General features: G+C 43.3%; 1 protein-coding gene across 1 annotated transcript in view; it reads right to left on the minus strand.

Annotated features, from left to right (window-relative positions):
- Nucleotides 1–315: 315 nt before the first annotated feature.
- The window catches only part of DROSHA (drosha ribonuclease III), a 105379-nt gene continuing 87837 nt past the window's right edge, over nt 316–17857 (minus strand). The window contains exons 27-32 of the mRNA XM_063130261.1: nt 16135–16276; nt 12268–12350; nt 10411–10514; nt 7751–7843; nt 6576–6622; nt 316–736 (exon numbers count right to left, since the gene is read on the minus strand). Coding sequence (XP_062986331.1) covers nt 606–736; nt 6576–6622; nt 7751–7843; nt 10411–10514; nt 12268–12350; nt 16135–16276 — 600 coding nt within the window. The 3' untranslated portion in view covers nt 316–605. The remainder of the gene's footprint in view (nt 737–6575; nt 6623–7750; nt 7844–10410; nt 10515–12267; nt 12351–16134; nt 16277–17857) is intronic.

The raw sequence follows: 17857 nt of genomic DNA on the forward strand, positions 1-17857 counted from the left end.
GTAGATAACATGGATTAAACATTGCTTCCCCCCGCCAGATTTTGTTTATGGATTTTTTATTATTATTTTGGTTCATCTTTTGTGAATTTTACCCACAAATTTTCCTCATTTATCCTTGTGTCTGGTATTATATAGTACTCCACCATATCTCTATTGAGTTAAAATATTGGAGACAATCTCTCTCTTCGCCCCCCAACCAAGCACAGACTAACCCATCTTTTCCTGTCTGTAGCACAACACAGGTCGAAAACGGTGGAGGGTATTTCATGTCAACCTTATCATTTCTTCTGTTAAACAATACAATTAACACAAATCTTACATATTCTGAAATAAAACACTTTATTGTTCCACAAACGCAAGCTAAAAAAGAAAAGCACAATTCTTCGGGAACAAAATTAAAAGGAATTATTTTTAAAGCCTTATGAATAAAACTTTGTAGCTAAACATGGAATAAAACACAACCTTAAAAGAACAACAATTAAAACTGAACATGATTCAATGAGCAGACTTCATTCATTCGTTTACATGAAACTAGGCTAGGTCTCCATAGGCCATGATCAAAGTTATTAAGTAAGCAAATATGCCATTGCTTCCATGCCCTCCACTTATTTCCTTATGTCTTCCGTCTCCTCCACGTCTCTCTCTTGATGCTCTCTTTCCCACCTCATTTCTTTGAGCTCTTGTCTGTACTTCCGTTCAATGAACCGTTTCTGATGGGCCATCTGAGGGAAGTTATCTGAGACAAGAAAAACGTTTCATGTGTTAACTAAAGGCCAGCCAGTGGCACAAAGCGATGTTCCAAGTGTTACTATTTTATTACACAATATAAGGAGCACTTCATTTCATTGTTTATTACATCTGTGTCTCAATGTAGATTGAGTTATCCCTTCCAATCTCATTCTAAGACCTGCTACAACAATTTTCAACAGGTATTCGGAACATCTCAGAATGAAGACATTATGCTGATGTTGCAGTGACTTTATAGCAGAGGTGGGCAACCTTGAAAGGTCCACAGGACATTATCACCCCTCACAGTCCACAGAGTGATCTAATAAAAGATATTTAAGAAACAGATGTTTGATGGGGGAGGTGTCCGTAGCTGCTACACTGTGCCTTTTGGACACCATTATTCCCCTTAAAAAATGTTTAAATGTTTTCTGGGTTCCCCCAAATTTGGTGGGACAGTGGTGAGGATTGCACCAGGGTGTGTTGCAGGACCGTATGCAGCCCACAGACAAGCAGAAATGGTGGGACAAATATTTCAGCTTGGCGGGCAAGACACAGATATTACAAGTTGCTTACAGTTCCCATGTAGGTATATACGAAGAATGAAAGGACCAAACAAAAAGTACTATTGATTACTGAAAGACTAAGCAAAAATAATTATATTATTTGAAAAGACATATAAACCAAATTGTCAGCACCAGAAAAGTCTAACTAAAATTACTGGGCCCAGATCAACTAAACTTAGTTATCTTTTAAGTTCCACTGAAATAAACAGGGTTTATGCTAGCTGCGACTAATATTTCCTACTGATATAAACAGGACATGAGTAAGTTCAGTTACATTGATGGAAGCAGCCTGAATTTAATTGTATTTTGTTATTTTATGTAAGTTGCCTTGTGGATTCCTTCTTGGCTGAAAGGTATGTTACCTTGGGGTCAAAGGCTATTGACTGATTTCTATCAATCAGTAGAAACAGAGAGGGTCTTTGTTATTGTTGGTTTAAAGAAGCTATAATTTGGCCCTGTCTATTTATTTCTCCGCTTGAATATATTACATGAAGTACTTGTACAGCAGTTTGTGAGCCCCTACCGTGAAACACTGCAGTGAGAGTGGGAGAGAATATGGTGGAAAATCTGTGACATATCACATATCAGTGAACTATGCTAGGAAGGTCTCGGTAGCTTGAGAGGCTATCATTTTTCATCAAGGACAAGAAGAGCTCCATCTGGAGCTAATCAAGATAATTTTCCCTATTACCACCATAATAGGCATCAGAGAGAGGAGGGGAGGGGAAGCTGTGAGGCTCTTAAAAACCAATAAACCCAATCTAGAAGCCAAAGACAGTTAATATAAGCACAGCCAAAGTGGTGCAAAATAAGGTATACAAACACATCATCAACAGTGGTGATGCCAGGTGGAAGGTCACAGATGAAAGCCTTGCCTGTGTTGGATTTGGTGCCAGAAGACAAATTGCTATTTGTGATTGACTAGCTAGTGCTGATGCTGAAACAGCTGGTGTCCTTGGGAAAAATGCGGCTTTATGGCAAAGCATAGGAAGCACAGCTGATGCAAGAGGGTTAGGAGGAGCCTTGAGCGAAGGGCTCAGACCCCTTCTGAGCTCAAGGCCATCTCAATAAGTAAATAGCCCCTCCAAAACTGTGCACGAGTCCTTGCAGGGGAGAAACGACGACTGAAGAAAAGGAGACAGTGCTGAGAAGCCCTCTAAAAATCTGTCAGAAGTCTCACCTCAAAGCGTGGAAGATGTTTTCAGCAACTTAGACAGCGTTCCCCAACCTGGTGACCTTTAGATGTTTTGGCCTGCACTTCCCATCAGCCCCAATTGGCATGGCCAACAGTCGGTAGTCCAATACATCTGGAGGGGCCCACATTAGGGAATGCTGAGGCTTTGAGTGTCTCTACGCTAAGGGAAATCGTGTTGTTTATCCGGGGCTTTTCTGCCTCCTGGTTCTTTGGCGCAATTGCATTACCCGGGAGGAGAGAGGCGACAAGAGGTTTGAATTGAATTTTCCCCTTCTGTTCAGTTCCTTTGAGTTCTACTGAGACAGCAACATCTAGCGACAGAAGATCCTGCTGTTTCCCGGCTATTACCCCTTTAAAAGTGTTTCTTTTTATCTCAGGATTTCTAGAGAATTCCGCAGGTGACGTCCTGGTTGTTGACGACATCATGAAATTGACCCGAAAACTTCCCTGAGTGGCTAATTATTTAGAGGAGCCATTTATTTTCATGAACAAAGGCACTTCCGCAGAAACTATGAAAAGTACTGTTCACTGGCACTTGATGTCAAAGAGGAAGTTCCCTTGTGGAAGCTGAAGTTTAATCAACTCTCCCTAATTGTGTTTATCACTTGCACACCTTGGGCAGTCCTCACAATTTCTGGATTGTCCAATACATTGTAGACTTGCCTTAGTGGCTATTTTATTGTTTCCCTCTATGTAACTTAAATATCAGCCGAGAATCTCAGGCTTGGCTCTGAGAGTGCAGGCAGAGGAAGGAACCAAGGAGTATTTTATTTATTTATTAAAACATTTGTCTCTCGTCCTATAGCACTAGAATATGGGCCAGGGAAGTGGAGTTCGATATCAGGACTCCATATTCATATTTCGACCTAACTCAGAACAAGTACAAAAATGGGCACCTCTCAAGTGCAGATATTTGAAATGCAGATATTTTCAAAAAGAATAGCAGAAAATTATTCCTTTAAAGACAGGCCTGAAGATTACTGGCTGTTTGGCTGATGTAAGCAGATGAGCTCAACTCAGGGAGATGAAGCAAGGCAACTTCTGCCAGAGGTTTCAATGAGATGGAGAATTATCTGGGGTTGTAACATAAAGATTTAAGTTCCTGTTTGGTAGCAGCTTGTGGGTTTTGCAATCAATCCCACAAGGTGAGCACTTTGGCCCCCTTCTAACAGAGCACCGACTTTATTTTAATCACCATGCCTCGATCATGAATGTCAGTGGGATGACTCGTGTGCCTGAATTTAAGCACGGGCTTAAGTGCTTCGCTGGACCAAGGCCAGGGAGTTTGGCGCTTTACTTGACTGAGTCCTCGACACCTGGGTCTGAAATATTGCAAATGCTTCCATGGGATTACGTTTGTGCGTGTGATTTTTTTTTATATTTTAAAGGGAGAAAGCTAAACATAAAAGCAATATAGAATGAAAACTTGTCAAGTTTTAGCTGAACCTTTAAGTAGAAAGACGTATGAAACTGTTTTACCTTTGCCCTCTGCAGATGCTCAAGGGCAGCCTCCAGCGCCCACCAGAGGTGCTAGACCGCAACTCCCATCATCCCCAGCCAGCATGGCCAACAGCCATGCTGACTGGGGTGTGATGGGAGTTGTAGTATAACACATCTGAGGTTGGGGATGGCTGATCAAGGCTATATGCAGGATGAGGGGATCAGGGTTGAGTTTGCTCACTATTGCCCCGTCCCCTGCCCCTCCCCAATTGACACTGAGCCTGTCTAGGCCAGGGGCGTTGAACCTCTTTCAGCCCGAGGGCCAAATTCTATTTTTGAGAAACTCTCGGGGGCCACATTCCAATGGTGGGGCAGGGCCGAAGTAAAAAATACCAGCCCATTTTAGCTTAAAGCTCTGATTGCCTGGAACTGAGCTTAGGAGAGCCACTCCAGCCTTTCAGAATAGGGGAAAACCTGCACAAACCCAGTGACAGCACCAAATGATTGATGGTTGTGGGAAGGGGTGTGTCCCACTGGGCAGCCTTGGAGCACCGGATTGGGAGCCCAGGAGGGTTGAATTTGACCCTCGGTTCTGCACCCCTGGTGTAAGGCCTACAAGCTCAATGCATGCAGGCCTGAACCAGATCACTTGTATACAGTGGTTTTGTGGTGCTTGGATTGTTTTCCTCAGACCTACACGAGTTGGGTTCTGACCCTATAGAAATGTGGCATCCTAGATTGCATAGGGGCGTTGTGTGAGTGTGTCTGTGCATCAGGGCATACATCCAAGGGAGGAAGGAGCACGATCCCGTTACCAGGCATAGTTTTCCAATATCTGTACATATCACAGAGGGAAAGCAACTCCTTTTTCTAGATCTTTTAAAAAAATGTTCACAAAGAGCTTTGTATACAGTTTTCATATCATAGATGGTGGACATTTTCCTGTACTCATTCCATTTGGCAAAGTAAAGCAGCCTTCCCCAGTCATCAGATGTTGGTTTGCTTATAATATTTTTAACCAACCCAATAACAAATGTTCCCTGCGAAGATTATGAACAGCTTAAAGAATAAAATCCAGTGCAAATAGTTTTGCAATACAACTGTCATCATCCATGACCATTGGCCATTCTAGCTGTGGTTGATGGGAGTTGAAATCCAAAGGCTGATGTCAACCCCATCAACCTGGGGAAGGTGGAAATAAAGAATGGGATAAAGAAATTCCTGCGCCGTGTCTTGAGATTCACATAAAAAGCAAATCTACATTTCAGTTTGTCATGCTGTTTTGAGGTTTGGTTATAATCAGAGGGCAATTTTGTTTTGCTCCTAAAAAAATCATTTTCATTTCACATGGTACCACTTATTAATACTTACTTTTAACCAGGGAAATCTTGTCATTGTGGACTAATAATGTAGCGATTTAAAAACCCGCTAGGCCATTTAAAAATAAACCATGATCAAAGAAGGTTTTACAGAGTTCTAAGCCAACCTATTCCAGCAAGTGTAGAAACAGAAGCAGACGTTTGTCAACTAAATATTTTACACAGAGTCACTTCAGACATTCTGCATGGGATGAGATTGGGATTGTGTGTCTCTTCTCTTCACATCAGGGGAAAAGGTAACAAGTGAACTGGGAGATTCTATGTATAAACAGGACCTTTCTGACTCTATAAATATGGAGAGGAGGAGGATTATGTACGTCGCCTTAGGTTCCTTGGAGGAGAAAAGATGGGATATAAATGCAAATAAATAAACAAACACAGAACTTCTGACATATTCCACATTGCAGGAGTAGGGAGGCCCAGAAGTTAAATAAATGCAGGGTCTTTTGGTTCATTTCTTTTCTACCTGAGGTAGAGGAACACAGGAACCGGAGGCATGCACTTGATTACACCCTAGGCAGAATTTTGAGGTAGAGTACTGTTTGAACAGGACCACATGCCTGAATAATACAGGGACCAAGACCAATGCTGCAATCCCATACAGACTTTCTTACCTGGAAATAAGCCTATAAAATCTAGGGGGACTTACTTCCAAATAAACGTACAATGGGTTTTGCTGCAAAAGTCTAGGACCATTATGCCTTAGAGATTACTGAATGCAAAGTGGTGTGTTACAGAAGCCAGTTCTAGGTTTATTTTTTGTTTATTTTTATTTATTGCATTTGTATATCGCCCCACACCCCTAGTCGAAGCTCTCTGGGCAGTTCAAATAAGATAAAAACACTTAAAAACAATATACAAAAATTAAAAACCACAAAACATACAATATACACATATATTTAAAACCACTATAACAACTTAAAAAATCTGGGAGCCTAAAAAACAAACCCAGGCTCATTACATATTGCTAAAATACTCTAAGGGTGCAATCCTATGCATGTTTAGGCAGGGGAGAAAAATCCTACAACTCCCAGAAGCCCCCAAGTCAGCATGGGTGCACGGAGAGTGCTGGGAGTTGCAGGACTTTATTTTGTCAAACTGTGCATAGGGTTGCGCATCCTAAAAGGAATAAGAAGGGGGTGGGGTGGAGAATGTTGGTGCATTTGCCCACCTTATGGGTTCTTTTCTGTCTCTATCATACACAATGCCTGAACCCTGCTCTCCACCCCCATGAAATAATCTGCAATGGTTTCCAAGAAACCCACTTACATTTTTCCAGGGCATCCATTGCTGCACACATCTCAGCTTGTTGAATGCTGTTAAAAAAAAGGGGGGGGGGAGAAAAAAGAAGAAGTAATCATGGCAAATGTATTTATGGGGTAAACGACAGCTTCCCAGAAGCATCCACTCTGATTGCTCTGTTGAGACCAATTCTGCAGATAATCACTGGGCAGTTGTTCCCATAAAAACCCTTTGCACATACAGCCCCCTTCCAGCAGAATTGTTTTAAAACTTAGATCGATACTATTAAGCTATCCCCCCTTTCATAATTCTTTAGAGAATTATTTTAATGAAAAGATTAACACACAAGCAACCTCCCCGCGCTACCACTCCTTTACAATGCAAGAAAATGGATGGCAAGATTACAGCACACTCCCCCCCCCTAATATTTTTATTAGGAATTATTTTTTATCTTATTCTTAAAAGCAGTAAGGGCAGTGCAAGGAGATAATCAATGAAGAGTGGGAAGCCCTTTACGTCTTATTTATCATGCAGTTGGCACTTTCAGTGTACAATCTTTAGGATGCTTTGCTTGTTCATCTTCACAACAAATATATGAAGTAGATTTCCCATTGTTATTTTCCCCATGAAATGGAAAGCCAGACTGGAAGAGACTGTCCAAAGGTTACTCGAAAAGACCCTGGCTGAACTAGAATTTGAATCCAGACCTTGCACATCAAGGACTCTACTGACAGAGCTGTTGAGATTGAGCTGTTGAGATTGAATGGCTTCACATAACATGGCAACCCGGAGTATGGGTTGCGGCTGAATTGTGGGTTGTTGTTGAACCCCAAACAGGTTCAGCACCTTGGACAGCTCTTTTAGAGGTCTGGCTGGTTTTGACTGAAACTCAGAATAGAATCACAGCACCACCAAAATTGTTTATTTTAAAAAAAACTTTGTAAGCCCCCTAGGGTATGCTGTATATAGGTGGGATATAAATTGAATAAATAACAACAACAAGAACAACAACAACAACACATTGAAAATCAGCTGTGTGTGTGTGTGTGTTTATTTCCTTTGCTTCCTTGATCCCAGGAGAGGGGTACAGGTAAGCAGTAGGAATTCTATCATTCACTTTCTTTAGGTGCCCCTTTGTAACTCCAAGCTATTGTTTGGCCACCCGAGTCAAATACAGACAGATTTTCTAAAATTCGCCATACCTTGGTCCTTTACCACATCCTATCCTTTCACCTTTGAAATAAACAGCTACAGTGTACGTCCTGGCATGTGAAGGTCCAACTGTTTGCAGAGTCCTAAATCACGAGAGAAAGACACACACTTTTGAAAATGGATTTACCAAGACCTCTTAACATAAACACCACCATGTTTACAAAGATTATTGCAGGACTGCAGACGGATAGAGCTTTTATGGATTATTTTACAAGTCATTGCCAACATGTCATTGGTTTAAAAGTGAAGTATTTATGTATGCTTGCTGTAGAATTGTATGCATTCACACTTTTTGGCAAACTCGGACCTTCGGGATAGAAATAGAAGGTGCTATGAAAAATGCTGTCACTCTAAATGGCAAATACTGCAAATTGCTCCATCAGTAACAGAAAGTTACTGGATCTGTCACTAACCAGGCAGCTTTTCCATTTGATGAAGAGTTTGATATAAATCTGCAACCATTTTAAGATGAGACGCAATTTCTTAGACAAACAATAAATTTGTTCCTCCTTTCCATCCATCCCTCCTATCTATCTCCACTATTGCACTGGGGAATTAGTTCCAGTATTAGTATCGGCAACAAGATATGAAATTGCTTTAAAGCTACAGTACTAAACTCACTTCCACGGGTGTAAATGAGTACAGTCACTTATCACTGAAGTAAACGAGGCTTACTTCTGAGGGATGGTGGATAGGTTTACGTGGTTCAACTATAACTAAAGCGATAACATATGCGTAAGCCAACCAAAAAGCCCATCCCAAATTACATATCGTTTTCTATGCACACTTCATCCACCCAGACAATGGCAAGGAGAGGAAATTGAAACAAGATAATTGCTAGATAATTTGCATGTAAGGAACATATTGTTGAGCAACACTAATTTACTATTCACCTTTGCGAGTTCCCAAATTTCTGCCCCCAAGAAACAGAAACCAGGACAAGGTGATGCAGGTGAAGAGGTGGGACTACTATTTGGATAGGAACAGACTGATTATCAATGGCTGGGCTCACTAGAGGCACGCAATAGTTTAGCCCAGTTAGAGGCTAAACTATTCCGGGTTCCAGTCAGGGCTCTAAAGGAGCTGTCCACGATATGAAGCACCTTGGATAGGGCCTTTAGAGTTCTGACTGGTTCTGATTGAAACCTGGAGCGGATTCATTACACCACTGACATCGGAGTCACCAGCCCCAATGGTGAACAGTTACTGCTGATACCTAGGGGAAAAGCTGAAGTACTGTACTTGGGGGCAGTGTTGCAGGGAAGGCAAAACCCGCTTTGCACACCAACACAGGGTGTGCCAGGCCTCACTGACAAGGATCCTGCTGGAAAGGTGTCTGTTCAATGTGCCTCTGAAAATGGGTTCTTGGAAGCATAGGATCCCTTCCTCTCTACACACTAACACATTAGAGCAACAAATACATGCACCACCTGTCATATGGACGGCCATTTTGTTCTATTCCCCTTATGGTTGAGTTCAAGCATGGCGGAAACGGAGAACCGCTTTGGAAGGGGACATCTATACTGCCTTCCGCCTCTACCCCAGCCTGTGCTTGCAGCCCAGAGAGCTGAACTCCCCCCTCCTCTGCTCTCCTTTACCTGCTCTAGAACGTTCTATTGCCTGCTGCTACTTGTGACATTCTGCAAAAGGAGTGCAGAACCACTTTCAGTCCAAGGGCCAAATTTGATTTTGGTGAAGTTGTCGGGGAGAGGGGGGAATAATGTGGTATAACGGCTAGAGTGCCGAACTGCGAGTCAGGAGTGTCGGACTGGGAGTCAGGAGATCTGGGTTCTAGTCCCCACTCGGCCATGGAAACCCACTGGGTGACTGCGCCAGTCACAGACTCTCAGCCCAACCCACCTCACAGGGTTGTTGGAGAGGTGGAGGATTATGTACGCCGCCTTGGGTTCCTTGCAGGAAAAGAGGCGGGGCATAAATGTAATAAATAAAATAAAATAAATAATCCAGAAATGGGTGTGTCTGAAGGCAAAAGGGGTGGGGCCCCCCAAAATAAAAATACCCGCATCTTTTAGCTTAAACCTCTTCTTGCCTTAGGGGAGGCATTTCAACTTTTAGAATGGTGCAAACATTGTGCAAAAGCTGGGAACCAGCAAGTAATTGGTGGTTGGGAGAAGCAGGCGTGGCCTTCTGGGTAGGAGGGCCAGATTTGGGCCCGAGGTTCTATACCCCTGTTCTGCACAATGCCTCTCACATAAAAAGAGTACCTCCACCACCAATGCCAAATGATTTGGGGAATCCCCATTGCACATGCAGAAGTGCTTGGGGTGAGTTCAAGCAGAAATTTGCACCCCCTAACAGGAGGCACTGAAATTATTTTGTGTGTGAGTAAATTGCCCATATTTGTAAGGCTCAAACTAACAACGCTTTCCTGTATTTAAAGCCCTCACTTCTTCCATACGTAGCAACTCTCCAGACTACATTGGCAGTGGTTTAAACAGAGCTGGAGATCCAAATATGGAAGACTGAGCTTGGTTGGAGAAGCGCAAACTAATTTCTTCTTTAAACAAAGGGTAAAGTCATGTGGAAATAAGAGACCCCCCAAAAAGTGCCAAATGTAGAGCTGAAAGTGAGAGGCTGGCTCACAAAGCAAAGATCAGTTTACACAAGGAAGAAAAGACGGTGTCTTTACTTATACAGAGGAATGTCTGGCTCCTTCCCTTCTGTTCGGAGAGTTAAGCAGCACTGCTGGAGCTGGGACTTTGGATCATTCCAGTCCTGGTTTAAGATGAATTCCTAGGATGACAAAATATATATCTATATTTATATATAGATACAGAGAGACAAACAGCAACAGGCTTAAATCAGGGAAGGAGAGACAGGTTGGAAACAGGGGACTACTTCAGACTTAAAACAGGAATCTTGATACAAGATTGTTTTTAAAAGTTTATGAATGTAGAAGAGAAATGGAACAGAACATAAGAGCCCTGCTGGATCAGACCAAGGATCCATCTAGTCCAGCACTCTATTCACAGTGTCCAACCAGGTGTCGACCAGGGATCCACGAACAGGAGACAAGTACAACAGCACCCTCACACCCATGTCTCCAGTGATTGCTGTATATAGGCTTACTGCCTTGGATACTGGAGATAGCACCCAACCATCAGGGCTAGTAGCCATTGATAGCCCTCACCTCCAGGAATTTATCCAGCCCCTTTTAAAGCCATCCAAATTGGTGGCCATCATTACATCTTGTGGTAGTGAATTCCATAGTTTAACTATGCACTGTGTGAAGAAGTACTTCCTTTTATCTGTCCTGAATCTCCCACCCATCAGCAAAATGGGATGACTCCGGTTTCTAGTATTATGGTAGATGGAGAAAAATTCTCCACATCATGCATAATTTTGTACACCTCTGTCATGTCTCCACTTACCTTCCTTTCCCCCGCAACCATTTATTTATTTATTTATTTATTTATTTATTACATTTCTATACCGCCCACTAGCCAGAGCTCTCTGAGCGGTTCACAAAAATTAAAAACATTCAAAGTATAAAACAACAGTATAAAACCATACTATAAAATACAATATAAAAGCTCAACCAGATAAAAACAGCAGCAATGCAAAATTACAAATTTAAAACAACAAGTTAAAATTTATTTATAGACTGTTAAAATGCTGGGAGAATAAAAAGGTCTTCACATGGCGTCTAAAGACATATAATGTAGGTGCCAAGCGAACCTCCTTAGGGAGCTCATTCCACAGCCGGGGTGCCACAGCAGAGAAGGCCCTCCTCCTGGTAGCCACCTGCCTCACTTCCTTTGGCAGGGGCTCGCGGAGAAGGACCCCTGAGGATGACCTTAGGGTCCGGGCAGGTACATATGGGAGGAGGTGTTCCTTCAGATAGTCTGGCCCCAAGCCGTTTAGGGCTTTAAATGTTAATACCAGCACTTTGAAATGGGCTCGGACCTGGACTGGCAGCCAATGAAGCTGGAAAAGGACTGGCGTGATGTGGTCTCGTTGGCCAGTCCCTGTTAGTAAACGTGCTGCCCTGTTTTGTACCATTTGAAGTTTCCGGACCGTTTTCAAAGGCAGCCCCACATATACCGCATTGCAGTAATCCAAACGGGAGGTTATCAGAGCATGGATAACTGTAGCTAGGCTATCTCTGTCCAGATAAGGGCACAGTAAGCTAAACATTCCCGGTTATTGTAACCTTCTCCCACAGGGGAGTGGCTCCAGCCCCTTGATCATTTTAGTTGCTCTTCTCTGCACTCCCCCCACCCCTTTCAGTTCTACAATAACTTTTTTAAGGTGTGGTGACCAGAACTGTACTCAGTAGCCTTCCCCAATGTGGTGACCTTCAGATGTTTTGGACTGCAACACACTGGTTGGGAATTATGGGTGTTGTAGTCCAACACATCTAGAGGGCACGAGGATGGAGAAGTTATACTCATCAAAGGTCTGAAATCAGCTGGGGGTGCCATACTAAGTGCCTGCTGTATGCCAAACCCAGATTTGTTGCTGTGTAATGTGTGAAGCGGCTTACCTTCAGTCGTGGGAAAAAGCAGACGTTCATGAAGGTGTGGACATATTCTAGATCCTTATCTATGTACAGAGCAGCAATAAAGGCTGGGGGAAAAGAAATAACAAGCATCAAATATGTAAAGGGTAATGTTCTTATCCACTGGTTTTTTTTAAAAAAAAACGAGTTAACACTTCCAGAGAATCCCTATAAGCATGGTGCTCTCAAGGTCTCTCATAGCAAACTTCCCTGACTCAAGAAACGAGGCGGCTGAGCTGCCATGGTGCATATCAAGGCCGAAAAGCAAGAAAGACAGATGGCTTGGCTAGTGGCGTATTCACCATCTTGGGAATCGAGAAAGACAGAATGAAGGGGAAAGGAAGCAGGGCTGCGAGGGCCCACAGCAGGCATAGAGGGCGCCTGAAAGACAGAACGCCTCAGACAGCAAAAGGGGAAATTAAAAACAGCCACAGCAGCAGCAGCAGAGGGCTGGGCCACTGATATCTGATCTGTCAAGTAATGCAGATGGAAAGGAATTCACTCTCCGCAATCATATTTATTGGGGCCGTGCAGAGGGAGGGATGGGTCTGCCTACCACTTCTCAGCCCAATCAAGACATACATAAAAGAGGTGTGACCTTGTGCTCCTTCTAGCAACTTCCACACTGTCGCGATTCCAAGCCCTCCCACTGAGATGTGACACAATGAAGAGGCGGGTTGTGCAATCCACAGAGCTTTATTCAGTAAACAGACGTCTCTCCATACCTGAAGGGAGTGTGAAAGCCAGGAGCTACCCTCTAAGCTAAATTAGCCTAACAAAGCAAGGCAGTTGCCTATCAACTCAATGGCCAGTTTCTCTGCAGTGCTCAACAGACTTTGACTGAACACCTCTCTCAGGGCGGGTCTTGAAGGTGAAGCCACTGCTGAAACCTTGCAGACGGCCCCCACCTCCTCTCAACTCTGCTCGCTTGACCCTGCGGCAGACTCTGGGGTCTGTCAGCCCCAACAGAGACTGAGTTCCCAGGTGTGGGGAGTGGGAGAAGGAGGGTGATCTGCTGAGCCTGGACACCCTGTCCAATAAGCTCACGGGAAGATTTCTCCTGGATTCCTGAAGGGTCTTGGAGAATTTCCTCCCCCACTTCCTGGTGTACATCTGCTGCTGCGTCTTCAGCCTCTGTATCCGACTGAGGTTGCAAAACTCAGTCCCTCACACTGGGGAGAATGAGCTGATCCTGACACACACCTATGCAGGTAAGATGTGCATTTGGAGATGTGTGCTGGTAACAGTAGCACAATATGACACAGGACAATCTGATGCCAACACGGAACCCTGGGATATCTCAATAGCACATTCCACAACCCTATAGTCCCCATCTAATGTGAGGATAGTTACGGGCACCACCAGCAGGGAATGAAGACTCACCAGTTGGTCTAGCTACAGGGCTGGGGAACGTGTGGCCTTCCAGATGTTGTTGGACTGTAGCTCTCATCAGCTCTAGCCACCAAAGCCAATGGTTAGGGATGGTGGAAATTGCAGTCCAACAACATCTGGAGCATCACACATTCCCCATACCTGGTGCAGTACATGAACATTGAGAGACAGATCCTGTGTCCTGGCTGTAACCTTTCTCTGAAAATCGAATCACTGAAAATGTCAACATCTACACAAATTAATAAAGAAAAGCATTCTGAAGAGCCGGGGAGAAAGCCAGACCTTCCAATCCTGTGGTTTAGCCAGCAGACTATAACTTTGTAGAAATAAATCACAGCAAAGTATATAGTCTCAATGCTTTGGATATAAATCACCATTGTTTGTGAACAACTTCCATTTACTAAAAGGATTTGGCAAGAGACACTGGGCCTGCTCAGCTCACAAAATGTATTAAAATGCTCTGGATAGAGATTAACTTCCTTGGCCTGATATTTATTGCCACTTCACTTTGCACTGGAAGGAGAACTTTAAAAAACACACAATACCTTACAATTAACTGAAAGGCGGCTTGCACTTCACTATGTGGGTTCACATTACAGTGCCTTTGGAAACAATACCATTTATGAAATTGTAAATTGATTATATTTCAAATGAATTAAGGAAGCCTATTTTCCCCCTGCATTTCTTTAGTCACATAGGGGTATCTAAAAGTAGGTAACACCTCCCTGAATAATGTTTGCTTTCCTGCCTAAGTCATTACAATCCAGAATAGATGTAATGTTCCCAATCCCTTGAGATCAGAAGTAGGCTGCAGGTTCTCCTCCCCAATCCTTCCCCTCTTGGGTGAAAACTCATGCCTTGCCCTTCTCCAATACCTTCCCTGCTAAGGTTAAAGCTTCCATCTGCACCAGCGTTAATGCTAAACAGGACTTTCATCATAAAAAAGATTTGAAAGTTGGGTTTGATGTGAGTTTGTAAATCCTGGTTAAGAAGGAATCCTGATTAGCATTAACCAAGGTTAAAGTTGATGCAGACATAATACTTAAACATGGTTAAGAACTTCAGGAGGATTGCAGCCTCTGTTTGTGATCACGCGGGCTATCAACCATTAGCTGATCACAGAATCATAGAATAGCAGAGTTGGAAGGGGCCTACAAGGCCATCGAGTCCAACCCCCTGCTCAATGCAGGAATCTGTTGATCAACGAAATGACTAAACTTAAAGAACCACATGCAACCACAAACACACAACTCAAAACACCTTTTTGAGAAAGTGAAAGATGTGCAATAGAGTTTAAAAACAAATCTTATCATTCACTGTGAGAAGGAAGAAGAAAAGCCATTCTTTGATATTTTCTTTTTAATTTGGTAAGGAAAGAACAAAACGGACCAGAACCAAAATAGCTATAAAAAAAACTTGCTCCAAAAATAAGCAAGTATATACATCTTCTTAGATAGTGTGGCAGAGCACACAAGTGTACTGGACAGAGCTGGGCTCAAATCATCATAATATACATTTATATGGTACATTGTGTTTAATATTTGTTGTTAGCTGACCTGGGCTCTTTGTGAGGAAGGGTGGGATATAAATGAAATAAGTCAATAAATAAAATAAGAAGAAGGCTGTTGAATCAGACCACAGGCCTATTTAGGCCAGCATCCCATGCCCTGCAGTGGCTAACAAGATGCCTGTGGGAAGGCCACAAGCAGAACCTTCTCCCGCTGCTGTCCCCTAGCAACTGGTATTGAGAGGCATATTGGAAGTAATACAGAGCCATCATGATAACCAGCAGCAACTGATAGCCTTTAACCTCCATGAATTTGTCTAATCCCCCTTTAAAGCTGTCCAAGTTGGCAGAAATCACGACATGCTGAGCAAGTGAGCAACCCTTTAACTTTGTGTTGTGTGACCAAGTATTTCCTTTTGTCCCTCCCAAATCTCCCGTCGTTCAGCTTCATGGGATGACCTCAGGTTCTAGTACTGTGTCTAAGAAAGAGAGAAACCTCGCCCAATCCACTTTCTCCACACCAAGCATTATTTTATAAATCCCCACTCAGGTTCCAAGTTCAATAGTGACACTGAGCTAGTCACTCTCACTCATCTTAAACTACACCACAGGATTATGGTGAGATTAAAAACGGGGTAATACCAGAGCTCTTTGGAGGAGCTCCGTATTTATACACAAATAAATGCCAATCTAACCTTGGTACCCTAAATAACACATTCATCATGAACAAAACAAGTCGTATAAGTCATCACCTTGAACATCTTATACATCCTCAATGATACCATGAATCCATTAGATCTGGTCCTTTTTACCCAGGGATGACCACAGCAGAACTGGAGCTCATCTTTAGTTGCACGAAAGACTCTCATGCCTCGACAATCTGACTTTCGCAACTTTATTTAAAACATCAAGTCATCTCAAAGGGGAAAGACACTTATGGCGTTGTCACTCACATTCCAAAAGATCCGCTAGTGTCTTTGTCCGCAAAGCCACCGGCCGCTTGGTCTTGTCGTTCGTAATGGCAAACTCCTGCATGCCCAGTTCTTCTGCCACTTTGGCCTGCGTCCGGTTGTTGACCAGGGAGCTCCGCAGCAACTACCAACACAAGAGAGCCCTCAACCAGGTAAACATCTCTAGAATGCCCAAGAGTAATACTAGCTCTAGTCTGAGTGTGGACCCTTTCTCGCTAGCCACTGCTTGACCAAACAGAAATGAAGTAATCTTTGCTAGGTTTTGCCTGGCCCAGGTTGCTATTCATAGTAACCACTTAAAGGCTGTGGTTTTCAAACGTCTTCCCTTTCTGAGAAAGCCCCATGAATCTACCCCAGAACCCCTGCATCTTGGATTATTGGGCAAATTCTAGGGGGCACATGCATGACCTGCAGGGCACTCTCCAGTCCTATTAGGCCCTACCATCCCCCTACCTGAAGTGACCACGGACCTTGGGACACATCCTATGATCTCCTTATATATTTCGGGGTAAAGATGGAAAGCTTGGCTACTATTTGTGATTTTGTTATCGAGGTACCTTTAAAAAGCCTATGAGGCATTCTTGGAACACAGCCTGAGTTAAAATTTGGATAGTGGGAAAGACAGCAAGCAAGATTTTGATTCAGAAGCCTGGAACACTGTTGCCAGAGTGTGAATGAATATTTTTGGTAGTTAAATCAAGGAGGGGCTTCCTCGAAGATTATTACAAGCAGAAGCAGGACATCTACTCTGGCTGTTTGCTAATCTCACATGTGACCCATGCTGCATGACTCCATGCCATCACCACCTGCTCCTAAGGTGATCGGATGATTTTGAGATTGCGCATGTTATGGGTGATCTACATGATGAACAACTCTATGCCTGATTTGTAGGAAGACTCACTCAGCTCTACTGAGGTGAAGCAGCAGAATTCTTCCGCACACCCCTCTGTGTCATGCTCCTGCCAATCAAATGATTGGTTTCAAAGAGGAATAGGAAGTGAGGGCTATGTGCCGTTCTAGTCTTTGCTTAGGTCTTGCCTCCAGAATCTTGCACTTATAAGAGCAGAAGGCAGGATTACCATTCATGACTTGCTGCAATCCAAATTCAGGAAGTCAGGATAGTTGGGACGTTATAAGAGGAACCGAGGGAGGCACAGGGGAGGAAATAATGATGAATATGGAAAAGAGTAGGGAGAACAGTGACACCCCATATGGATAGCACTTGGTGCACAGGTGAGGGACTTGCTTTCCCTCTATTCTGAGACACTAGGAAGCAGGGGCCTAGGAGAGGCTTCTAGAAAGGGATGAACATCCCTTTCTAGAAAGACAGAATATCCCTAGAAAGACAGAACATCCATGCTCCCCCTCCCCTCTTTCTTTTAGATTAGCTACAGTTTAGCATGCCATCCAAATCTTAAAACTGTGGGTAATTTGAACTATGGTTAGTGGAAACAAGCCAGGTTCATAAACCACGGTTTGAAGTTAACTATGGTTAGTGGAAACAAGCTAAGATTAACCACAGTTTGTCAGGTTTGATAAACCATACTTAATAAAAAGATTCCGAACTCCTCCTTGCCATCGTTCCACAAAAGGAAGAGAAAAGGGAGCCCAAGGCTCATTCTTGCAATGCTAAAACGATGGTTTAGTATTATATCTGTAACAGTCTACAGTGGGCTCAACATTTACTCTGCATACAAAACAGAGA

This window comes from Elgaria multicarinata, chromosome 7 (assembly GCF_023053635.1).
Source record: "Elgaria multicarinata webbii isolate HBS135686 ecotype San Diego chromosome 7, rElgMul1.1.pri, whole genome shotgun sequence".
Lineage (NCBI taxonomy): Eukaryota > Metazoa > Chordata > Lepidosauria > Squamata > Anguidae > Elgaria > Elgaria multicarinata.